The sequence below is a fragment of the Anopheles bellator genome, chromosome 2 (genome assembly GCF_943735745.2).
Source record: "Anopheles bellator chromosome 2, idAnoBellAS_SP24_06.2, whole genome shotgun sequence".
Lineage (NCBI taxonomy): Eukaryota > Metazoa > Arthropoda > Insecta > Diptera > Culicidae > Anopheles > Anopheles bellator.
The window spans coordinates 17,196,334-17,221,413 of record NC_071286.1 but is presented as its reverse complement, the minus strand read 5'-3'; the positions used below and the strand labels follow the sequence as shown (position 1 = coordinate 17,221,413).

The 25,080-nt window shown below is 49.9% G+C and overlaps 2 protein-coding genes across 2 annotated transcripts; both read left to right on the top strand.

Moving 5' to 3' along the window:
- The first annotated feature begins 5,385 nt into the window (after positions 1-5,385).
- Positions 5,386-19,225, top strand: LOC131207104 (endothelin-converting enzyme homolog). The gene is made up of 10 exons (XM_058199714.1): positions 5,386-5,559; positions 14,060-14,633; positions 14,704-14,996; positions 15,088-15,252; positions 15,382-15,465; positions 15,544-15,819; positions 17,953-18,105; positions 18,167-18,273; positions 18,606-19,046; positions 19,126-19,225. Exons 1-10 carry the CDS (start codon positions 5,386-5,388, stop codon positions 19,223-19,225), a joined length of 2,367 nt encoding a protein of 788 aa, XP_058055697.1.
- A 3,562-nt stretch (positions 19,226-22,787) lies between these two features.
- On the top strand, positions 22,788-23,716 carry LOC131207103 (uncharacterized). The gene is made up of 3 exons (XM_058199712.1): positions 22,788-22,833; positions 22,984-23,080; positions 23,161-23,716. The coding sequence occupies exons 1-3, from the start codon at positions 22,788-22,790 to the stop codon at positions 23,714-23,716; spliced, it is 699 nt and encodes a 232-aa protein (XP_058055695.1).
- Positions 23,717-25,080: the final 1,364 nt, after the last annotated feature.

Genomic DNA, 25,080 nt, shown 5'->3' with positions numbered 1-25,080 from the left:
CACCGGTCTCGGAACGGAGAGTGTGTTTTGTAGAGATATTTTGTTTCTTTATTTCATAAACTAATGTATCACGCGTTCATTTCGATTGTTATGCTTTTATCTGCGGTCCTACCTGTTCGGTCGGCAGAGGGCACATTCTTGCGTCGAGGTGCGATCGATTGGAGAATCCCAAACATGCGGACGGGTGGTTGTGCTGTGAAACTCGTCAAAATCAATAACCGCATCCCTTTGCGGTGTTCAAAATGTGTACAGCGAATAGTTTTACGTTGATTCCCGGTAGAGTAAAAGTCAGGCAGCCGTTGCAACACGACGGTTTCATTATTATGTCCCTAGCCAATGATGTCGGTTAACGGTGCGCACGGTCGAGTAATTTTTGTTACACCCAAAACCCCTTCAAATGCCAGTTGTTACCGGATGGTCTTGTTTTGTTCCGATTTTAACGATGCAATTTGCTTTCCATTTATTGTTATTTGCAGGTTAACCACAAACAGAACAAGTCTAATCAGTATTGAACCGCCATAGGGAATTCCAGCAGTACGAAAGCCACGAAACGGCACCACCATGTGGCACCAAACCGGATGCCGATTCGTGCTGTAACTTAAAACTCTAGTCATTTGTCCAAACGAGCAACCAACTTGTGAACTTGAATTTGATGCCAGTGATCGCGCAACGGAGGACAGGGCCATTCTGGTCAGCTAGGGCAATTCTAAACCAAATAGCCGGTAAAACGGCCGTACACGATACGAAGCACAACGTTGCGCTTGTGATACCGAATAAGATACGCCGCAGATTTCAAGCGAAGGTAGTCTAAGGGCTTGAGTACTAAAACACGTTGTGGCGCATGGTGGCGAATGGTGACACCAAAAAACGGCAAACATTGCTTACAAACATACCGAAGTGAAACAAAACGCAATCCGTCAGATATGAGAAACGAAATCAAGTGCTTTTTCCCTTCATACGTACACATAATCTCCCTGGTCTTGCATAAGGTTTTCAAATAGTTAATATCCACGAATAAACACGGCTGTAGTTTAGGCGCGCTTGCGAAATATAATGAGGAAACCGAACAACAATGATAGTGGGAACGAAAACTAGCGACACACAACACTGCTTTTTCAAGTTTATAGTGTAACTAAAGGGAGTTGAGTTTGAAGCAATAGGCAACCGCAATGGTCATGCTCTTCCTTGGCGAAAACACTTCCCATAATATACCCGCTCTCTCGTTCTCTCTCTCTCTATGAATTACGCTTCCGATGCTTCTACTCTTTAGCTTCGTAATCCCTCGAAGAGCCTGGCAAATCCTGGGGGCTTTGCTCATCCGCCGACCGTCAGCTTAATGCCGGTCAAAATGGGGATGAAGCAACCTAGAAGTCGAGCTAAAGGCAATATTTAAGCACGAATAACATTCTTGCAAGGTTCGCTACAATTCCTCTACACAATTTTAAATCCGAAGCCGAATCAATCGAATAAATCGGTGCGCAAGATAGGAGCGAACATTTGCAGTAAAACGTAGTATACACAAACATACCATAAACATATACATATATATATTTTTACAAAAACAATCCAATTTGCTAGTGTTTGCTATTGCTAGACTACAATTCCTGTGCACCGGTCGGTAGAATGCGAGCGGCCGATGAGGACAAAAGTTAAACAAACGGTTAGAGCGCGCTGGGCCGTGGAACCGAATTCACAATCATAGGCACAAAACCCTAGCGTCGTAAGTAGACCGTAGCGTCAGATTGTGCAGCACGAGCGTGGCGACTGCCCCCTCTATTGTACACGGCAGCAGCAGCATGGTTGCTTTGTGGTAATGTTTTAATACGGATATTGTGCACAAAATTTTACAGCATTTCACGCGCATCAACGCATTACAGTGATACACACCAATCTACGGAGAAGGTTGTTGCTAGTTTGTTAAACCCAAAACTTTGGCTTAGAATGCACGAACCGCTGGCATAGGGGAATGGTACCGTTTTTCGGTGACCAGTTCTTCGAGGTCCTGTAAATGTAAAAGAGTTCAGAGCACAGAGTTTTGTCGTGTCGGTTAGATTTCTGGTCTTCGCCACCTATATACTGCCGGCCACCAATATTCCTAAACGTTACATCGAAAGGACACGGGGCACGAGATCGCGCATCTGTGCCGTCGAGCAAATCAAATGGTAATCATTTCGTTGAGCAGAGTACACATTTTTGGGTAGATTTAATCTTTAATCGAGAAGCGACGACGAGCACAGGACCCCATGTTATGCTAATGTTCCCCTTACTACTACTACTACTGAGGCGCGAATGGCGCGCGCTGATCAAACCGGCCGGCAGCCGGAACGAAACTAGGCCACAAACAAGGAAGAAACACAAAACTGTAACTGCGGTAAAAATTCCCAGCATTTTGAAACCGTCAAGAAAATAAATCATATTTAAAAACACCAAACACTTTCGTTTCGCCTTTGGCGCTTTTGGGCGAATTGGCCTTCGGAGAAAGAGAAACACAAACACCGTGCACTGCCCGTGGGAATCAGCTGATTTTGGCACAAAATCAAACACCAGTCGTGCCGGACCATGTGGTCAGCACACAGCAGGCCTTGTGTGTCGGGTTAATTGAAAAAGTTTTCACGTTTTCTCTCTCTCTCTCTCTCAGCAATCGTCCCTTTTCTCAGCAAATGACGTCCTCCGTGTGCGTCCGCGCGCTCTCTCTCTCTCTCTGTCTTTGGGTGGACCGGAGGTTCTCAGCTCAAATTAAAGTTTCCCGAAACCGAAACGAAAGCAGGTCTAGGTCTAGTAGTCTGGGGACCCATCTGTCAATCGGGGGCCGTCAAATGGCGCCATAAATTTGTGCCGCCCACCGAAAGGCCGTTTTGGCTTCGCGATCGCCACCCACTAGGTGTTGCTTTCTCCGTGAGAGTTTTCCATTTCCCTGCTCTCTCACCGTGGTCGGTTGGTCGGTCGGGACGGCGACCGTTTCCGCCGTCGTTCAGTGCCGAGCGACTCCTGATCCGCGACGGAACAGTTCGCGCGCGCACACGCTTGCTCCGGAGCTCTGTTTTCCGTTTTTTTTCCTTTTCTACGGGGCCCGCTTGTGCCTGTGTGTGGATCGGGTGTTTGTGCATCTACGGAATCTACCCCGCTTGCCAATCGCCGTGTTCCGTGATTTGTATTTTGTTGATAAAGTTTACTGGAACTGAGTGTGATCCGACGCAACCTGCGTGCTTATGGCCTTTTTAGTGTGTGCTTCGCGAATTTAGGGTAAGATAGGGCTGTTGAAGAACTGTGGGGGGTCCTTGAGAGCTAAAGTGTGTCTTTCGCCCAGAACCACCGTCACTGCGGTGCAATCCGTCTGCCAGCGGGCGATTGTGTGTTCCGTGAAATGTGTCCCCGGGTAGGCTGCATTAGGAAGGTTCATAAACAAACCGCCCGTGTGCCCGTACAGTGACAGCCCGACCAATGGCAGGGATGTATCTGTTTTGGGTGAACAGCATCGGACCAATCGCAGGGAACGGAACGATTGATCCGCTTAGGTGGGGCGGCATCGTAAGGCAGTTTTGTAAATTTTAACTTCAACTCCGATGACATAATAACCTGTCAAACACGGTCTAGAGCTCCGGGTTGGCCACCGCCACCGAAAAGAACGAGTGAGAAGGTGCAAACGATCGGTGAGAGTTCTCGACTTCTTCGCACGGTGGAACTGGATTCGCGTGCTCTCCTAGGTACGAAGTGGTACAATATGGCCGGCTGTGTGCGTGCCTGTGTGTGGGAGTATGTGTATTCCGCTGAGGAAGCTTTTGAACATGAAGAATGGCATCGATTTTCTCCGCGGTGCCTTCCCCCGCCGCGCCGAAACCGACGAGCTCGCCGGTGCTGCCGGAGCTCTCATCTTCCGGCGCATCATCGGGGCGGGTGGGGGGAGCGGTTTACGCTCGCCGTTTCGGGAACGTCTCGGTTGGAACCGGTTTGTATCGGTCCGGCCCCGGGACGGTCCGGATGTAAGTGTGAGTGATGAAGGGTTCGGAAATTCGCACGTGTAATCCACGGTGAGACGCCGTCTCCGCCGGAGGGATTCCAAATGATCAAGCACGAGACACAAACCAGATGGCTTCGTGGCGGTGGCGTTGGTGGCATGTTTATGTTATAAAAATCCGACACCTTCGCCAAACCCGCTTGCCAGTCGATCGGTGAAGCTATCGGAAGCATATCAAAAAGCGGACCGAATGGATATAAAACATATCGAGTGTCGGCGAGAGCGAGAGACAGAGGACCTTGAGATTCGCCTGACTGCTGGCACTCGGCCGGCGGGCCGAGCGGTGGTCGTTCGAGCGCGACCGCAAAGCGAAAGTGATTTATGTCGCTGATGGAGGCGCCTGGTGACGCGTGAGGCACGTAACTGCAAATTGATTATCCCGGCCTGGGGGGGCCCTGGGCCGGATGTTCACATCTTCTCGGCCTCGTTTTTTTTTTGTTGCCCGTCAATCTCATCCGGAGTCGATATTTCAAACCCCGCGCCCTTACGCGACGTATGGTTATTCGGTTTCATTTATTTATGTTCCGACACGCCGCTTCCGGTACGCGGCGGCACACATTAAAGTAGGCCCCCGGGTTGCTAACGTTCGCATTTGTTTCCTTCACAGTCCCACCGAGTCGGGGAGTTTTATTCCCTTCCCGAAAAGAGTAATCGTAGTAGCGGGCGCCAAAGTGAGCCGCGGCGAAGCTGCTTTCAAACTCAGCTCCCGGGCCGGCAAGTGAACAGCGGTGCGAAGGGCGCGAAAACGGAGAGAATCGGCCAAACAAAAGCAGAAGCCACAGCACCATATTCCGCCAGTGGTCGGTGAAAGCTCCAACATCCTCGTGGGCCGAGTGAGTGCCACCGTCACGACGAGAGATGGTGGCGCGTGTGTTGCGTGAGTGAAACGGGGCTATCGGTGTTTGAGTGAGTGCGCGCACGTGAGCGCCCGCAGCGCCACTTCGTGCCATGTGCTTCTGTTTACGGCCCACGTGCTTCGCAGGAATCGTGCCGTTGCCATCGTCGTCGTCCTGCCCTCGGTTCGCCCCGGTGACGTCACCGTTTCGCCAGCGTCGTCGTGGCCGTCGCCGACGGTGGCCTGGCCAGTAGCGGCGTAAGTGTCTTCGCGAGTGCAGCGCCAGCGTCCGGTGGCGATGGTCGTTCCGATGGTGGCGTGTAGAACGTGTACCGGGCAGTAGCCGCGAAGTGTGTGCCTCGTCGTTCCGTGCGGCCCCCTTGCAGTGTCCCCCTCCCCCAGCGAGTGTTGGTGTGAGTGTGCGTTATTAGTTTCCGTTTTGGTTTCCCATTGGTTTCGCGGGCGCTGGTGGCGCTGTGTGGCGCGGTGTGGCGGTGGTTGGCTTGGGCTTAAGACTTGAGGGTCACGGTACCACATGACCGGCGAGCCCATGACGACACGTGTAGCCGGTGCCGCCGGTGGTATTGGTGGGCGCGCGCCGCACCTGCAGCCACCGCACGCCAACCATCCGCTGCAGGCGCTCCGGACGGACGACATCGAGGTGCAGGTGCTGGAGCAGGGCATCGAGCTGTGCAGCAACGAGCGGAAGGTGAGCAGTGGCCGCTAGGGCAGGCATCGGACACACAGACAGCGACGACGCTCATTAATGTCAGGCTGTCAATCAAACGGAATCAATCCGTTTCGCTTCGCCGCACCCCTCTGAGCCGCGGAACAGCATGAAATTGTTCCACCGACCGGACCCGCGTGCGGGGAGTCCTTTGGGTTGTTTCGCTCGCTACTCGTTTATAGCCGCACCCCGCGCGCGTGTATGTGTGTGAATCGGGAGCTCGAGCATCGGGTTACATAATCCGGTGGCAGCGGCGGCGGTTGTTTGATTTATTTTCCAACCCCCAAGTGGGAATTCTGCATCCTGGGAATTCCTTTTGACGCCTTGACAGCGAACCCGTGGTGGGCGCGAGGACGCAGAAGTTGTTAAAGCACGAACCGGCGGGGACCTCAGCTTAAAGCTCCAAATATCCTTGCCAATCCGCACGCAACTTCCTGGGACGCCCTGGATCCGATCCGCTCATTATTCTGCTTGCGAGGAGCCGTTTCATTGATTACGTGGCGCAATTTCTTGGCCCGGCTGGTGATATGTGCCGATCTGGGGCACCACCGATTCTAGCCGCCGGGCCTTCGCTCACTGAAATTGGATCCATTAGACGTATTAAATGGAGCGTACCGGCCGTGGACCGGCTTACAGTGGGAAGATGTTTTTGGCCGTACGTTCATTATGGCAGGAATTCCATTTCCATGTTTGCCCATGCGAAGCGCCACCAACGGCAGGCGATTTTAGGGGTCGGGGGCAAACCCCAACCGACCGAACGACCGACCCTGGCGGAACCACTGGGAAAGTCAGAGGGTCAGGTTTTTCGGGCCACCGGTCTGAGATTTTTAGCAAATGAAGCAGAACGTTGCACTCCATTACCGTTCGTTCTCGGTAATGAAGCTTCCGGCCATGGTAGCTCCGTGAGGTTCCGATCGGAACCTGCGTGGGCCGCGATTTATTGGTGATTAAAATTTAAAAGCAACCCCAAAGCCCTTCAATTGAATGCGCCCGGCACACGCGTTCATACGCGCCCGTACATAAGTTTGATTATTAGTTCAGGTCCAGGCTAATGTTCGCGACCCTTTGGACTGCCTATCGTTAGTCTGCGGCGGACCCATTTAAACCGGAAATGGTCGAAAGCAACCATAAAAAGTGAACCAGAAAATAATGAGAGAAGAATTTTAACAGCTTATTAGCATCAATCCGCCCCAATGGCCGCCTGGTGGAGGATTATTTATCGCAGAACGGCGCGGTCCTCTTTGCATTAATTGCCACATTATCGTGCGCCGCCTGTGCGCGCCGGTTGGATTATTAACCGTTTTATCTGTCTTTCGTGGGCGATGACGTAGGCACGCCGTTTACGGCCGGAGAGATCGTGGTCCACCGAGCGTCCGCTCGTTTGGAGCAGATGGTGTGACAAAGTTTCCATCTCACCGTCCCAAGTTTTGCGCCCCATTTTTTCCCGTTTTGAGGTGCCATCGGTGCTGTCTAGTGTTGTATTATTCACGCGCAGCTGCCATTCCCCGGCCACCGGGTCCCCGGTGGCCGTTTAGTAATTTACACCTTCGGCATCGATCGGTTTTTGCGAAGTGAAGCTGCTCCCGGAGCCGGTTGCCCGTTCTCTTGCGATGTCCTCTTGGAAAGGAGTTGGCAGAAGAAACTTGGAAAGAAAAACCAACCCGAAAATGGTTATCAAATCTCTTCGTCCCCTAAGGCTTGTTTGAGGACCCCAGTAGAATGGGTTGGAACGGCCGTTACCCTATCGCAAAGCATCGGGCCCAAGATGTCCTTTGAAAAAAAGGGGAGCCAAATGGAGGCGCCTGGTTGCTCTCACATTTGCTCCACATACTGGCTGGCTGGCTGGCTGGCTGGCTGGCGGCCACTTCCGCGTACGGCCATTACGGATCTGCATTGCTCGGCCGGGCCGGGTCTTACAGCACGCCACGGGGACACCAGGGGCCACCACCCGGACGCCCGTAATTTATGATTGCACAACATTAAATAAGTAACCGTATGTCGTTGCTGCTTTTAACGATGGAGTTTTGCCAAATGCGCCACGAACCGTAGCCGACCGAGGCTTCCATTTGTTTTGGGCCGCACAGGCCGCGTCTTAAAGTACGGCACAAGAAGGCGGTCGTCGGATTGAATTGCTAATTGAATAGGGATCGTGGAGCGAGCCCATATCGTTTGGATTATTCGATTACAACCGGCCATTAGACGCCGACAAGGGGCTTTTAATCGAAAAGGCTCTAGTGGGTAGCTTAAATATTCCTATCACGCTTTCTGTATTATTTTTGCCATCTTTAAATGGGCGTTCTGGGCGTTCTTTAAGGTCGTGTTGATCCCGTTTTTGAAGCATCCATGTAAAATTATTGAGCAAAGCTCATGAAGAATGACGCAAGTTTACCGAAAATTATGACAGATTCACCCCGCCGGCTGTTGACAAACACGTGGCATCCGGAGGCTTACCCGCCGACAAGTCGAGGGATCGCATAAAAGCGTCATTATAGCTATCTTTCTTCCGAAGCGTTTTATGCTGCCTCCTAGGGCCCCCAAAGGCACGCCCGCCAGGAGAGCATCGTAATGATGTCTGGTCCGGGCACTTCCGGTGATGCATCTCGAGCGTGGCCCCGGGTGCTGCTTCAGCGCTTGAGCGCTTCATAACTTGAGTCATTTAGAATTATCGGATATCCGTCCCCGGGCAGGCCTCTTGAAAGTTGTTGACATTCGGGAGAAACTTTTCGCTCTCCTGGGGAAGTTTTGGGGGGTTTTGTTGAAGTTTTTGTTGAGCAGCAAGACGCGCTCTAGTCGCCTCAGCCTGACCTGAGCTAACACGAGCGGCGTGTCCTTCGTTGCTGTCCTTTTTCAAGTGCACTCGGGAACTAACCGCACCGCAGTGGGGGAGGGATTGTATTGATCGAATGTCGCGCCGCACGAGGGAAGGATAATTTTATCGACTCGCGAAGGACGCGGCCCCAGCCCACAAGGCCACCCCACGGTCTGCCAGTTGAGCCTCCGTCGTTTGTGGTGGGCTGGGTTTACCTATGGCTGAAGTTGCCACTTACCAGTGGGGCTGAACTTTCTTCATTATCGGGCGTTTTTTCGGAAGAAGCAGAGAGAGAGAGAGCCAAGGACTTGGTTTACCATAACTTTGGTTGGTCTTTCCCGATGGATCGGAAACCCGCTGGGTGGGTGATTGATCGTTAGCAAAGTAAAACTTTCTCACCGCGGGGCAAACGGGAGCTCTGCGGAAGCGATACATACTGGCCGGTAGCCGGTACGAAAGTTTTTTGTCGAAAGATACGTATTCTGCGGGGCAGGCCGATTCATGATTGAGTTGCAAGTGCTTGCATAACGAAGCCCAGCTCATCAAATCCTGCCATTTCTTGTGCAATCAAATGTTCTTTGAAGTGATTGGAACTTAAAGCTTAACTCAACTTAAACATCAATAGGACCAATGGGGATTTTTAAATAGTTTATCGGCATGTGATAATGGATGGATTAAGCTTTAAGAATGGACTGCATCTACGGCCTTTGTTTGGAATATAAAATATGGTTTGCCGCATGCAAGAAACTAGTTTAATCTAGCTTGGATTAACTTTATTTGAAATGTAAGGGATTCCCCGGAAGGATTAGATTCGCATAATGTCGAGGAGCTGATGAGAAATGATTCAAATGTCTTCACTGTAAAAAACCACATCTCCCAAGTTTAAACAATGTTTTGTTTGGGTGAATAAATTAGCATTGTGTAGGGGCTTTATTCGTTTGTTACCGTCCAGAGGCCCATGCATGACAGACGAGAGATTTTATACGTACCAGACTGTTCAATAAGTTTTGCGGTTCGATAAGAAAAACACAATTTTTTAATTTGAAATATAAAGTGTATTTAGTATGGTTTCCTTGCACATCAATACACTTACCAACTGGTATTCCAACGAGATTTCAATTTATGGATTCTATCCCTGAAGTGAGAACCTGGAAGAGCTGCAAAATACGTTTCCACAGCTGTTATGACCTCATCATTTGATGAAAAACGCTTTCTACGTAAGAAGGGTTGTAGGTCTGGGAACAGATGGATGTCGTTAGTGGCCGAAATCTGATGAATACGATGGATGCCATTTTCAAAATATTCTTGTGATACAGTGCATTGTCTTGGGGAAAAACTTAAACAAATGATGCTAACACCTTTTTGAGCGATTTCGGGACACGGACCCGTTTCGGAGCCGAAGAACCAAGTTCACACCACTCTTGTTTTGATTCAGGATCATGGTGATAGACCCAAGTCTCATCCAAAGTGACGAATCGATGCACAAAATCCACTTTATCCTGTCGAAATGTTACATCCGAGAAAGTTGCATTCGAATGCATTTTTGTTCCAATGTCCAATGAGATGTCTAGGGATTCTACTAAATCTCTTTGAGTCACTCGACGATTTTCCAATACAATATCCTATATTTTTCTTACGATTTCTGATGTTGTTGCTGTTTTGATATTGAACCACAAAACTTACTAAGCATCCCAGTACAGACGCCCTTGGCTTTCAATTACTGGCACGTGGACCAATAAAGGATCAACGTATCAATCACCGAAGTAACTTCATCCCAACTTTGACGTGAAGTGAAATATTGCCCCAAACCGGCCCCAATGTACGCGACACGCATTGCTGACCGTCGTCGTCATTATTTATCGCCATCAATCCCTCGGCAAGGTGAAGAAATAGTAAATAATAGTCTGCCCGTTTGGCCGTCTGGGCGTTTGTTTCGTTTTGTTTCTCTCGCCAAACGTCTCATCCGCCGAGGCTCGCATAAATCCCGCAAGACAATAATTGGATGGCATCGAAAGCGGCATATTTCATTCGACATAAACCCGTTTATGGGCCGCCGCCAGCAACGACGGAGGGCAGACAGACAGCGTTGGAGGGCTTAGTTTTGTGCTCCGTTTTTGTTTTCTCAGCCCCCAGCGCCCGGTGTCACCGTGAGCAGGCAGCACGGTAGCGTAAATGGTCGTAAATCATTTAACGCTCATTACACGATCATTCGTCAATGATTACGTGACCGGCCGTGCGGTGCGCCCAACGTGCGCCAGCGGGAACGTAACAGGTCCTGTCTGCCGCTACGAGAGCCCCTTAATACCTGGCCCGAGGAAATGCAATTATCCAGCCGGGCCAGCATGTACACCGGCTGGCCAACCGACCTGATGGTAGGCACATTCTCCGGCGATAGCGATGCAACGCCGCTCAAATCAACCGCCGATGTCGGGTTGCTGACGCTGACCGAAACGATCCTTTGTCGCACACCAGTCGTGGACCAAGTTTTGGCCCAATCAAAACCTAATTTGGTGGAGGGACAACAGCATGGAACAGCCTGGAACGGAAGAACGATACCATAACTAACCCGTAATCTGGCTGTGTGGCCTTTGGAAAAATTAGATTTGCGCTCAAAGTATTGCCGTAAAAAAGTCACGCAGCAGCGATGCAATAAATCGTTAATAAAAGTTTAGCTTCCACAGCAAACGGCGTGGCTACACTATCACTCGTTGACCTAAATTGGCGAAAAAGGATGCTCCGTATCCAGCCGTGTCTCCGCACTTGCCATGCCATCGACACGCGAAACGCGCAGCCCGTGGCACCCCGTTCCAGGGAATCAGAAATTCCATTTACTATCGCTGTCAAAAATTAGGTTACAGATCGCCGAGGAAAAACGAAACACACAAACACATGAGGAGAGAGAGAGTGAGAGAGTAAATCAATACTAGTTCCGCATGAGTAGGGCCCGGACTGCTGGCCGATAAGACATGGAAATTGTGCCAACCCGAAGCGAACGGGGAACCGGATCAGAACGACGGAAGAATGAAGCACAACGAACGTCAGTTTTTTGCCTCGAAGTATGACGGCACTGCCGGAAGCTGGTCCTATCTTCGCTCACTCACTCAAGGCCGCCATGTGCCGTTCTGCGCCAGGAAATGTCAACCGAATGCTGATCGCAGCCTCACCACATCTCAACCCGGCAACTGACAGCTTCTCCACAAACGATCCTTCGGCCTGGCGAAGGTGTCAGGTTCCTGGGTTGGTTAGGCACTGACGAGGGCACGGGAACCGTGTCGGGGACAGCATCCCAACAAACGCCATTAAATTATTCACATGCCAAAACCGGTGATGATGGCGACCGGCAAAAGGAAAATCGGGGAAAAGTTTGTCCATTCCACGAACACACAAGCGGGGCTTCAATAATGCAGTTGCAAGTCGGCAAGTTCTCGGGCCGTATCCGGGTCCGGGTCCGCAAAAACCACTCGTCAGGCCAGCCATCCCACAGCCCATGTCATCATTAACGAAGGCGAGTTTTCTATGTGGTACATGTCGAACGTGTGGGTATGTCGTACGTCGGCTCCGGCGTTTGAAATTGAGTTGAAAAGTGCAACGAGGATTTTCACCATCATCATTCTCACCTCGTTCATCTTTACCAACCATCGTTCCCCATTGTGGGCCCCATTATTTGGTTCTAGAGTGCAAGTGTCTTTGTTTTTCGATGTTTCGCTAGAAATGGTATGAATGTCTATAATTGGTTTCATTTGGTGGGATTGTCCGTTCCGAGGCAAACTCGAAGAGTTAGGGATAGTATCTGGCATCTAACATCTATAACTACGGAAAGTTTGCAACAGATTCACAAGAATTAAATCTGCTAACGGATTGTTCTAGCTGTCAATTTAATTCTTATTGTAATGCTTTATTGGTAACATGGCCTCGTTTGAAGATCTGGCAAAGTATTTCAACTTGGTCCGATGAAAGTTTTGCTCTGCAACTACAAGACTTGGACAGTACTGACATTCTGCTGCCATTTACAGTGCTTTGAGTGGCTCCACACATTCAAAAATGCTAATTTTGAAGTGACGGACACCTCACAAAACGGATGGACGGAAATAACACAAAAATTCTGGAGGACTGTGAACTATCCAAGCCCGTTTTTCCCGAAAACACCAAAAAGGCCACACAAAACGATTTTACTCCATGACACGCTCGAAAACCGCTGGTCAGGGAATTTGGTTGGGAAGCTACATGATATTTCGCTTAGTTACCAGGCATGCCTTCTGTCGACTGCTACGATCGATGGCTTGAAGAGTAAACGTTCTTTTAACGTGCCACCGACCAATTGCCAGGAAGATGGGAAATTCTTCGCATGAAGTATAGTTTCTCATTTAAATGCAAATGGCGTATGTTTTGTTTGAAAAATTCCGAACATTCCATTCAATTCTTTCAAAATATGAAACGATTTTATCCACATGTCCAGAGACTTATCAGTTTGCAGATTTAGAGCCTTTTTTATAAGTGAAGGTTATTCTTAAGCCGCTTTGTAGTTCGTAAATATTCAACGACATGCGGGACAAATATTTGTGTAAAAGAAAAATGTAACAACGTTATCCGCTGGATGTTATCTGTTTCGTAGTTTCGAAATTAGAGGACTGGCACTATATAGTTTTTGAATATATCTGCTCGTCAAAGTATCCAATTTTTAGTTGAATGTGCCCCATTTTTAAAAATGGATTGTTGGAAAAATGGAATGGAACAACAGAACAGTGTGTTAAAATTATCAAAACTTACTACAAAAGTAAGGATTCCCAAACGCTAATTTTCTCAGCAAAAGCGACGAGGCACATTTTTCACTTGGCGGCTACGTAAATAAGCAGAATTACCGCATCTGGGCCACTGAAAACCCTCAATCGATTGAAGAGAGGCCATTATATCCACAAAAAGTGACTGTAGGGTGCGCATTATGAGTTGGCGGCGTTATGGGACCCTATTTTGCTCGATACCGTCAGATGATAATTTGGACTAAGATACTTTACTGGTTGATACTTTACTACTTTACCTCTCATTCATCACTCATTTACTTTCAATATACGCTTAATGTAGATAAATCCTTTACCCCGTGACTGTTTTATGTCTGTTTTTTTCGCGTCACTTTTAATTCTCTTAACTTGAAATGCTTCATAATTTTTTAATCCTTTGAACGCCCCGAGCCAACGTGTAGATCGGCCTTGACCACGGTCGGCACCGGCCTCCCTTTTCCCCGGCGGTCGGATCCGCTGGGTCTCCTTTCGACATGAAAACACTTGAAACGCTGGACTTAGTTTGCACGTGCAGTGGCCACTCGCCACCGAAAGGGGAAATGAGAAGCAAACAGCAATTGTGAAACCCCCTCGTGGGTCGTACTGTTGTTGTTATTGTTGTAAAGTTCCGTGTGCTCCTCGTGTTCGCCGGTAGGTTCCGGTAGCATAGGCACAGCCCTGTGCACTATTGTTCCCCGAGCTGGCACGCGCGTGTGTATGTAGGGAGGCCTCTTTGGAGCGTCCTTGTGCACCGGGTAGAGTACACGCGGGACTAGAGTTACGTCGAGCCGGTTCCACTCGGCCCCAGCAATTAAAGCCCTCCACAGCCCTCGACCTCACAGCCCTCCGGGTGACCGTTTCATTTGTTGGTGTTCGTTTTCCGTTTTGATCCTTTCAGCCCAGCATGACCGGTGGCCCGAAGGCACTGTCGAACTTTCACCGCGGGCGTAGCAGTGCACAATCGTCGGCAACCGGAACCACCTCGCTGGGTGCGTCCTCCAGTTCGGCAGCCCTGACGGCGGCGGGTGCCGGTGGAGCTTCCGGCGGAGCGGCAGCTGCCGGTGGTCGGATGGCGGCCTCACTGAAGAACCCGGTCGGGTGGGTGTGCTGTGCGCCCTGCATCTGGCTCCGGAGCTCGTCGGCCGTGCACAAGATGGCCATCACGGCGGCCACACTCCTGGTGACGTCACTGCTCGTGGCATCCCCGATTCTGTTCCTCATCTCGGCCGCCCCGTCGCAGTTACCGCGCGATTGCTTCGCGGCCACGGACGAGGACGATTGCCACCCGACGCCTGCCCCACCGCCCGTCTGCGCAGATCCGATCTGCCGAGCGGCCGCCATCAGCATTGCGTCGCGCATGAACTGGGACGTGGAGCCGTGCCGGGAGTTCAAGAACTACAGCTGCTCGTCACCCGAGAGCAGTCTGCGGGTGGTGAAGAGTGCGCAGGAGATCGCTGACAGCCAGCTGCAGCGTAAGTGGTCAGCCGTAGGTGGAGATGGAGTTCCCAAAAACCACGTGTGCCCTCTGCTTTCCCGTTCCAGAGCTACTGTCGCTGAACACGACCAGTGGGATTTTCCGCAAGTTGGGCCGCCTGTACGGGAGCTGCCTGCGCCAGGAGCTCAACGATACGAGCATCCGGCGGCGGCTGGACCAGCTCGGAGGCTATCTGCATATCGGATCGGTGGGACCACAGAGCATATCACCGCTGGTGGCGAAGATCAGGTCGATAGGACCGCTGCCGCTGATCGGGATCTACTACGACCTCAGCTACGGCCGCAACCCGCAAATGCTGCTGATCATCGACGGACCAAACACTCCACCGAACATACTCGAGGTACTAGGCCTGACCTATCAACACCGGCTTCGAAAATGCCTTCATTCCGTTCCGTTTCCATTCCATTCTGTTCCCCGTCTTTCCCCGGCAGAACCCCGTTCGGTGGAGCGGACCAAGGGCACCGCCGTACGACGTGGACGAGGTGCCGGACTCGCTGGACGACCTAATCAATACCTTTCTGCCATTGGGGCTGACCGCCGAGCAGCGCCAGTCGGAGCGGAATCTTATTTTTAGCTTCATTCGTGATCTTAATCAGGTAATAAACGGGTGCTCGAAGGGCTCCCAAGAGATGGTGTCGAACGGAGGGAAACGGTTATGACGTTGGTCTGGCGTTGGTTGGCGCCTCAACCTCAACGACATTCTTCTCTGAATCTTATCACCGCAGATACGCCGCCATTACGTCCAGAAAGACTTCACGAGCAGCTACGTGCTAAACAACGTGACCGCCCTCGTGAATGCGCATCCGTTCGTAAGTTGTCCATCGCCGCTCTCTCTCTCTCCCCTCTCTCTTACCCGGCTTGCATCCTTACGCTCCCTCCCTTCGCAGCTCGCCTGGCAGGAGCTGGTGCCGGCCAACTGGTCCGGTCCGATCGTGATCCGCAGCCCGGAGTATCTGCGCCAGCTGCGGAAGCTGCTCTTGCAGCACCAGAACCGGGTCATCCACAATGCGCTGCTGATGCTGTTCGCCCTCAACACGCTACCCCCGGGTCGCCCGTCGCCGTTGGTGTGTACCCGGGCGACCAACTGGGCCCTCCCGGAGGTTACGTCGGCCTTGTTCGTGGCACAGTACAGCGAGGACGTCATCCGACATGCGATTCAGCGGGTAAGACATTGATTTTCCACCCACCTAAAGGGGGGTAACCCGAGGGTCGAGCCGAAGGACACGCTCCGGTCGGGGTCATTCGGTTGCTTGCGTGTGTCGTTGACCGAGCAGCTGAGCGACCGTGACAGAGGAACGCCCGCGCTGAATGGGCCACCAAATTACACATTTTTGTACCGTTTCGCCTCGCCCCACGCAAGGACTCCCTAGGGAGAGTCCTTTTTGAGGGCACTTTGGTTTGCGGTCCGACCGGGTCGGGTCGGGACCACTGTTTAATTCATTCTAATTTTGAGTAATATCGGGCCAAGTTTAATAGAATTAATTACGGGCTATTAAATAGAAATTACTGGCACGTAAGCAAGCCCTCGGTTTGATTTTATGTTTACTGCGGCAGGAGCTCGAGTGTTCGTTCAAACATCAATCAATCTTTTCTGATTTCTTGGTAATTTCGAAGATTCCATTCCACTTTATAAATTGATCGTCACAATGGCCCCAATGGTTACTGGCCCTCATCGGAGCTCCTATATTTTCTAGTGCAAAGCAATAAATAGAGAAAAGTGTCCAGTCTGGGACCTCTATTCTCTTTGCTTCTTCCTGTTCAGTTCTCCGTTAACTGTACGACGTAGGGAGTGAGGCCGGGTTGCTGTTTGTTGCGCCAATGCTATTGGAACTTTGAACTATTTCTTGCGGTTTTATACAGTTCCCATCCGACATTCTCGAGATAGGTTTTGGGTGGTTTTGCGATGTGTCATCGGACGGAAAATCAGCTTATTATGTCTTTTATCCCATTCTGCTCGTTATATGTCGTTGAAACTCATAATTTTTGTCGATAGCGTTGTCTATGAATAATTTAATTAGGTTTCAAAAGCTCAAAGTGCACCACACCTTTCATATCCCACCATACGTATAGTGATAAATACGCCCCGGTCCGTGCTTCTAAGATTAAAAAATCGTTCCACAGCGAATATTTCGCATATTATTTCGCGAATATTAAGCATATTTCATAAGAACCATTCGACATTTAGTGAGTAATACTCGACATTTAGTGAGACATTTAGTGATTAGTTCTGTCTATGATAAAACCGCCTGAGCTAATTCAAAGTCCTAATATCCTTACAGTGAACGCGTACGCGTTACAGTTACGAAAGTCAAAAAGGTCAAAAGGGTAAAGGGTTCAAACCTCATGAAATTACGAAAATATTTACTCCTCGTCCTCGAACAATGAGTTTTTTCGTCAGACGATCGAACACAAAATTGTTAAGTTGCAAGTTTGAATTAAGTTAAATATATTAAGACAATTAAGTTTGAATATATAAGCGCATCCAGGCCGATTGCAATGTTGATTCAAAATCGAAGCAACCATCGCTCACATAATGACGGCGGGAACACATAGAACGAGTGTTGTGTTAGTATTTATCAGTTCCGTTCTCTGCGCAAATAGCCACCGCACCGGATGTGGGCATGTTTTTTTTCGTTACATTAACACACCTTTCAACATAGAACTCACATAAACGCGATACCCTTTTTTTGGCCGTTCACTCACATGGAGCTCACGTTTTATGCTCAACGCCCGGCAGCATCAAATTGTGCGTACATTCTTCGCGCCGGGTGTTCCGGGGGGATCATACACAGTGAAGCAGACAGCAACAAAGTTGAAGCGAAGCCCGAAATAGCAGCGGCAACTGTGTATATGTGTATGTGTCCGCGCCACGCCATCGACCCGAAAACATCCGCCAGAGCCACGGCATGATTTATTCAGCTTTTCACATAACAACGAAACGATAACACCATTACTCATCCGGCATGTAGCTTGCGTTTAAGGTTAATTTATGATCTCTCCCCACACCAACACGCCTCCTCTCCCCCCGGTGGCTGTGGGCCGCCCCGTGCTCTATTTATGCTCGGCCGGCCGGCCGCGGGGTTGGTGGCCAATTCGCTCCGGTCGGTGCGTAGCGTAGTTTCGGCGCAAAGTGGGTCCGCCGGCGGTGAATTGATTTACCGCTCACTTTACTCTGTGCACCGCCGGCAGGGTTGACGGGTTTTCGATGAGCTAATGTCCAGCGACCGATTCCTCATTCTGCGCTCTCTGCTCCCTCTCTTCGCCGGCCCGGTGGCCCGGCTTTTTTTCTTTCGCAGACCGAGGCAATGTTCGAAAACATGAAGCAACATCTGAAGCGGGCGCCATCGCTGCGAGGGGCAGCCCTGGTGCGGCTGTCCCAGCTGAAGGTCCAGGCCAAGGTCTGGCCCACCCTCTTCAATCGGTCCGAAATAGCGTCGGTGCTGGATGAGGTGAGAACCACTCGAACCTGCCCACTGTCATACCTTTTCACGTATGTGTCCGTTTCCGCAGATCGAAATCAGCTCGGACAACTGGTTCGAAAATGTGCTCAAGATCTACGAAATCAACAACAATCGCACGAAGGCGGTCAACTTTAGTGTGGATTCGTCCCAGACCGCGTAAGGATGCCACTTTCCCACTTTCACTATTTACACAGTTTTAGTCATTTGTTTTGTATCACTTTAGTCAAATACGTTCTTTCAATTTTTATGTACTGTTTCATGCCATTTCAATTTCGTTAATTCTAACTCTATCTTTATCGATAATCTATTAGTTTTTGCTCGATTTATTCTCCTTATTGTATATTCTACCGTTTGTACTAAAACTTGTTGTTCTGTTAATTGAAAATTAAATTAAAATAGTAAGTTTTGACTTTTACGCTTAAGGCAACATACTATCTGTGTGAATGGTTCCAACCCAGAGTCCTAATCAATGCGTTTCCCATTTGAAGGTACGCCTACCCGCAAATCTCGAAAGTGTTCTACGACACGCTGTCCCACTCGATCGTCGTGCCCATCTCGGTGATCCTGGTGCCGTACTTCAACCCGGTGCTTCCGCCGTACCTGCACTACGCGTCGCTGGGCACAACCCTGGCCAAGGAGATCCTACGCTCGATCACGAAGGCGTTCGAGGCGAAGGTGATGCAGTGTGTCCCGAGCGCGGTGACCGTCTTCTCGAACGCGTCGCGCATGGAGCTGCTGATCCACTCGGGCGGTCTGCAGATCGCGTACCACACGCTGCTGTCGCTGTCCGGGCCAATCAAGGGCATGAACCGGCTGCCCGGGCTCAGCCTAACGCCGCCCCAGATCTTCTTTCTCGTCTCGGCCCAGGAGCTGTGCGCCGCGTCCGAGTACGGCGGGATCGACGTCAATTCAAGTGATTTCGATGAAATGTAAGCAACGAACTCGACCCGGTCGCTGATTACGCCGCATTTTCATACGTTCTCCTTGTTCTGCTTGTGAATTTTGCAGCCTCACCTGGCTCATCTCCCAGGGTGGCAGTGCGGCCGATGTCTTTCAGTGTCACCCCGCCACGAAGCTGAGCTACCAGAAGAACTGTGACATCTGGTAGGTGGCCCGGAACCAAAACGCGTCATTCACCGTTGCCGAACTGAACGAAGTGTTAGTGTGTGTTAGTGGGAAGGTTAGGAAAACCTTGTTCTAGTGATAATAAAAGGAGCAATCTTTGTTAGCCATTTAAGACCGAACGGAATCCCCGATTTCCGCCGTAGGAGATGATGGACGATGCAAGAAAACCCCCCCGGTGATAGCAGCCTAGAAACTATTCGTTGAGTGTAAACTATTGTTCTTAGCCCAGATCTTATGAAAGTTGAGTGTCGATGTTAGCGAAAATTACCAAAAACAGAACCCAGTATAGGACAAACGAAACCAAGGATCAAATCGACGGTAGCGTACAAAGCTGTTAGGAAACTTGTTTTAGTTTTAAACAATGCGTAACCGAACCTAGCATTTCGAAAGTAAACCCGGTGTTGCGGGAACCGTGCTCCAGAGACGGGTCAATTATGTTGCACTTTTGGGTGTGGAAACACGCGATGCGGCGAAACTCCGCCGTTTCGGTTGTTCGTTGCTTGTTACATTCTTCGGTGCACCCAAGCTGGCAAAGAAATTCGAAGGTAGTTTAAATAGGTATGATGCAAATTCGCCAAGACACGGTCGGTAAGACCTTAAGTTTGAGTTTCGCAAGTACGGAGCGAAGACGTAACTGTGAGGCATCTGATGATGAGTAGAACGTGACAATATTTCAACCACCTAGTGTTAGGGTTTTGTGGGAAAAGTGGAGATAATTATTGGGGAGATGGCTTAGGCAAGTCTTTGTTTGCTGCGGTGTTGGGAGCATTGCGACTGTGCTGTCTCGCAACCTCGGAAGTAAGGAGCTTTCACTTTATTTATGTTATTCTCCGAAAGGTATTAGAACACGAATGCCCACGAAGGCACTGTTAGACCAAACCCATCGAGTTGGAAGAAACTAACCCTTAGAGAGCAGGAATGATGGAAAAGCGGAAGTCGTTATCGTTGGCCCTGCACACATAACAATTGAGTGTTGGAGAAAGGCTGTAGAGTGTAACATGTAGTGGAGTAGTGGGTGTGCAAACAGAGATAAAACCAGCAAACCGTTTAGCGTCGTTCTAGTGTTGAAAGTGTACGTATTTACAATACATCGTTTAAGAATGTTGAAGCTATATATCGCGTATCGCATGATATGTTTTATGACGCACTGTAAACACCACGCCGTGCGAATGGTTGGAAAATTTGAAACAAATCGATTTACAAACGTCCCGCAAAGAGACACGCGAAACGCATAAACGCGGCCAGCATTTGGGCCGCGGCGGGTGTGCAGAAGAATCTATTAAGAAAAGGTATTAAGATTAAGGGCAGGTGTAATGTGTACCCGTGTTGCCGGAGTTCCGGCACATCCTTTTAGCAGCGCACGTAGCAGGCGGCCACAGATAGCCGAAGTGTACCTTAAAGACGAAAAAGTTGATATCCCCTTAGAACTGAGAAACCTAGCGTGTCGAACTGCATACTCTGCATCATCATCTAGCAACTATGGTCCTTCCTAAGCACCTCCTAAAACAAACACACAGACACTAGCCGACCCCACGATTAGCTCGGTTTTACTAGGAAATCGTTTTTAAAAAAGGTGCCGGCGAAGAATCGGAACGGAGTAGCCTCCAGTAGTAGGTCAGTAGGTCACACTAGCATAGGTATTGAGGAAAAACCAAAACGAGTTGGATCCACGCGGCCGAATGCCACATTTTAAACCATTCACCGTGCAGTGAGAGGGTGCAACAATCGTGCAAATGTTGTGAGACCATTTTAATCCCAGGTCCCGTACATCCCCCGTTAGCGTTAGCGCGCAACCGACTGTATCCGTTTTACACGCAACCCAACCCTCACCGAGAGCTTGAACGACAATTGTCCGGGAGGTCGCAAAGTCCGTCAAATTATTCTACACCGGAACCAGTCCCGGATTTCGACCCGGAAATCCCGGAGCCCGAGAGCGAACAGAGCGCGGAAACTTTTAGGGGAGCCGATCGAAGGACGTACATTAGAGAAATAGCCCGTAGAACATGGTGCCAAAGTAGTTAATATTTGTGTATGTGTGTACGCGCGTGTGTGTCTGTGCGAATGAGGAGAGGCTCCTTCCGGAGGATCCAGGAATCATTCGCGTCTCTGTAGCGTCTAGCATGAATGCATCCGGTGATCACAGGACGAATGGACGAACACTGAAGCCCGACAAGATACGGTGGTAGTTCACAGGGCAACAGTGAGATAGAATTTAGCAATAAACCAAACTACGTTCAATGAATACGGCACATTTGTATTTTATTTAAACAAAATGATAACTGGTAATCTATGGATTTTGTAACTGCTTTAATTAGTGTGTCTTCAATAATTTCCATCGCCAGATCGCGAACTTTTGCAAAACTCTCTACCGGCCGTGCTCTGTATCCTGGAAAGCATAAAGCCACAACACTTCCCAGCTGGTTTCGATCTGTCAATCAGTCTGTTCGCTAAACTTTTAATATTTACTTTTTGTTCCGGTGCGCTATGCTCATCGTCGTCAGGGGTCACGAACGCCCGCCACGGTGCGGCGTAATGAACTTAGCAACTTTTACCGGATAGCTTTCCGCACCTTAAACGCACAATCATCGTGCTCCGGTGTGACTACGACTACAGCCGCCAATAATCAATCATTAGCCGCACCGACCGGCCGACATGTGCGTTTAATTGATGAAAATGAATGCACAGCATAAACCCTCGCCGGGGCTCGGTTCGAACAATCTCGTCCGCGCGCTGGATCGATCGATCAATCAGCGCTAATCCGCGACAAATTGACAAACTTATTTCCAGCGTGCATCGACGGACCGTGGTGCCCGTCAATCATCCGAATCGAGGCGAGGAATTAATTTCAACCCAATCGCAGCAGCCATTGCGAGTGGGCAAGTCATCGAACGTCTGATAATCTGACATTTCTGTCGACGAATTGGCTACAGTACGAAGCAGTGTGTGCTTTTAATGCAGAAAACATTATATCCGGCCATTGTGGTACTCTATTAAACGACAAGGTAAGGTTGATAATTTTGTAGGGTAATTGGAAACCATATGGCCTCTATCGTTTACCGTGTCGCCAATGCAAATGAAAAGTTGGTACTTGCACTACAATGTTTTGTGTTGCGTTATGTGCCAGCTTCTACCGAATTGATAATTGACGGACACAAAAATCAGTGCCAATGGTTTCCCACTGCACCGTACTTGAAACAACATCGGTCAATGGTTTTCATCCAAAGAGATACCTCTATTGACGAAGTCTGCACCAACGGACGGTGCAACGGTAGCCTACGGTCACGTTTTTGTGTTTATTTAATTAAATCCAATGGCACTGGGTAAACATGGCACGTGGCATTCGGAGTGCAATTTTCTTTCACATTTACCTTGATGCATGGCGCAGATGATACCTCCGTGGCGGGTTCTGCTGCAATTTCGAATGCAAAATTATTGGGTTTGTTTGCCTTTCGTTGGACCACGGTTACGTGCGTTCGTGACAATATTGTGATATGATGCAGCGTATTTTGTTTGGTAAATCGATATTGCATTGCTTTCAGTGCACCATGTTGGAGTTGCTGTGGAATTACATACTCATCGTGCTTGTTCTAGGTAGGTAACAATTGTTCATTTTAGTTTCCAGCAAACTCAGGCTCTGGTGCGATAGGTTCTCCATTACATATCCTAAGACAAAGATTGCAAAAAATATTGTCAGTTGTTTTTTTCTAAGAGTTGCCCAGCTAATACCTGTTTTCAATGCAGGTCTTATGAAGTCGGCGCTAGGCCATTACTGGCCCTGGATCGGAGCGTGGAGATTTGATGATTTGCATGCAACCCTCGAATACGATGAATCTTCTAGGTAGGCAGTTTCCATTTCAATTCCCTCCCAATGCGTGCCGTTCCAGAACCATCCCAAAGGTGACGCTCGCCTCGTTCCAGATTGAAGCAATTCTTGGTCAATTTGGTGTTTTTCCTAGTGTATCCTCCCATACTGCTGCACCGCTGGTGCCAGTCGGAGTTTTGCCAAAGTTCAACCGATACGGAAGATGACATCATTGAGCTGGCCATCGACGACGGTGACGATGAGTTGCTTCGCCGCGGAATGCTGCGTGGTCGGATGATCGTTCAGAAAGAAATAATTTTAAACGACGGCCGCGAAGACGAACTCTATCGGCGGTATAACGACGTGGATAACGATACGGTACAGGAAAGATACGATGAAACTCACCTCATCCGTTCACCCTCTGGTGAGCCACTGAATCTCTCCAAGGATCACGACCCAATGGAGTCGCGAGCTGGAAAGATCCTAGCATCAACCGAATCGATCGATTCGGTTTCCACAGATTCTTCGGAGGATGAGCTCGGTGCGAACGATGAAATACTTTTAATGCAGCAAAGGTCCTCGTTCCGATCAGCAATCTCGTCATCCAGCTCCACCGCTAAGGACTTTAATGCCCCGTATCGAAAAGATCCGTCGCATAAGACGGATACATAGAAATTGACATAAATAATAAAAATAATACGCTTTGTTTAGGGAAGATCGGTGAAGTGAAAAAGATGTTTTCACATAATGTCCAATCGTGGCAGTATCGTCGGACAGTTGCGGCCAAACCAAATGACAAGACCATCCCGGTAAGCGGGATTCTTGAACAATCCATTCGCGGCGTTGGCAGAATGTAAATCTTTCCGACCCATGATCATCCAAGAACGGACCACGTTTGTTGCATAAATCTTGCTTACATCACCCGAAAAGACCGCACTCCATCGGGCGGCAGATTTACGAGCACCGAAAGCCACGTCTGGCACGGCACCAAACAGCTGATGGACGGCTGCGCTAACGGCGCGGTAAACACACGCCCTCGCTGGCCGGTCGGTTGACTCACAAGTGTGTGGAAATATTGTGAAACCGGCCGGGCCGCGGAAAACAACACGATTCCCGAAAATTGGATTGCATGAAAAAGTGCCCGAAAACCGAAACGGAGACCGTCCCGGCGGATCGACGGCACGACCAACGCACCGCGGCCACGGCCGACGATCGCCATCAGTTTTGGAGATGCTATTTTTGAACTGTCGTTCCCTCGAGGGACCAACCTCCAACCAAGTCGAAGATTTGATTTCCAGAGCTCCAAAGTGGTCCGGGCCGCCACTTGGCCCACGAAATGCCGTGCGCGGCCGAAGTGGTGTGGCGGCGAAGAACTGCAGCAGCCCTGGCTGAAGATGGCTAAGACGAAGACCAGATGCGCGAGCGCGCGCCGGGGTCTTGGAAGGAGTTTGTTTTTAGCTCCCGGGGTCAGGGCGACCGAAACGGTTCCATTTCCGAGACACATAATGATAACAACAGCAAGCCCCCGGGGGAGGATCGGTCCCATTAAGTGTCCCGACACCCACCACCGAGCAGTCAACGCGGCGTTGGCCGCCCTCGTCTAAGGCAGCCGAAAACCTAGAAACGGGTTTTGACAGTCTTTTTGATAGCCGGCGGCCGATGAGCGTGTGAAGCGCAGAACACTTTCGGGGAGCGTAAATTTATGATGTCGCTGCCGATGTTGCGCAATGCAGCACGCCACGATCGCCGATGATCGCCGGGATCTGGATCTGAAGGGTATCCGTAGGGTATCTGGCGTGTGGTTGCCATGGCGGCCGTTTGTAGGGCGCATTTTTCTTTCTCCACGAGCGACCGCGGCGAACGAGGTAACGGTGCAAGCCGGTCGAGTTGTTTAGAGTGAAGGCTTGCTCGACGACGCTGCAGTGTGGCGCGAAAGTTATCTCCATTACAGTGAAGGCTGAGCAGGGTATAATGATCGTACTGTTTGAATGTACCAACATTCTATGTGGAAGAAGTTCAGCATGTTGACGTGAAGT

Bases quoted from the DNA above. Each gene is read 5' to 3' on its own strand.
- LOC131207104 (XM_058199714.1), top strand. From the start codon at position 5,386: ATGACCGGCGAGCCCATGACGACACGTGTAGCCGGTGCCGCCGGTGGT. The intron at 15,466-15,543 runs GTAAGTTGTCCA...CTCCCTTCGCAG, and splicing joins TCGTGAATGCGCATCCGTTC to CTCGCCTGGCAGGAGCTGGT. The intron at 15,820-17,952 runs GTAAGACATTGA...TTTCTTTCGCAG, and splicing joins TCCGACATGCGATTCAGCGG to ACCGAGGCAATGTTCGAAAA.
- LOC131207103 (XM_058199712.1), top strand. From the start codon at position 22,788: ATGTTGGAGTTGCTGTGGAATTACATACTCATCGTGCTTGTTCTAG. The intron at 22,834-22,983 runs GTAGGTAACAAT...TTTTCAATGCAG, and splicing joins ACTCATCGTGCTTGTTCTAG to GTCTTATGAAGTCGGCGCTA. The intron at 23,081-23,160 runs GTAGGCAGTTTC...GCCTCGTTCCAG, and splicing joins GAATACGATGAATCTTCTAG to ATTGAAGCAATTCTTGGTCA.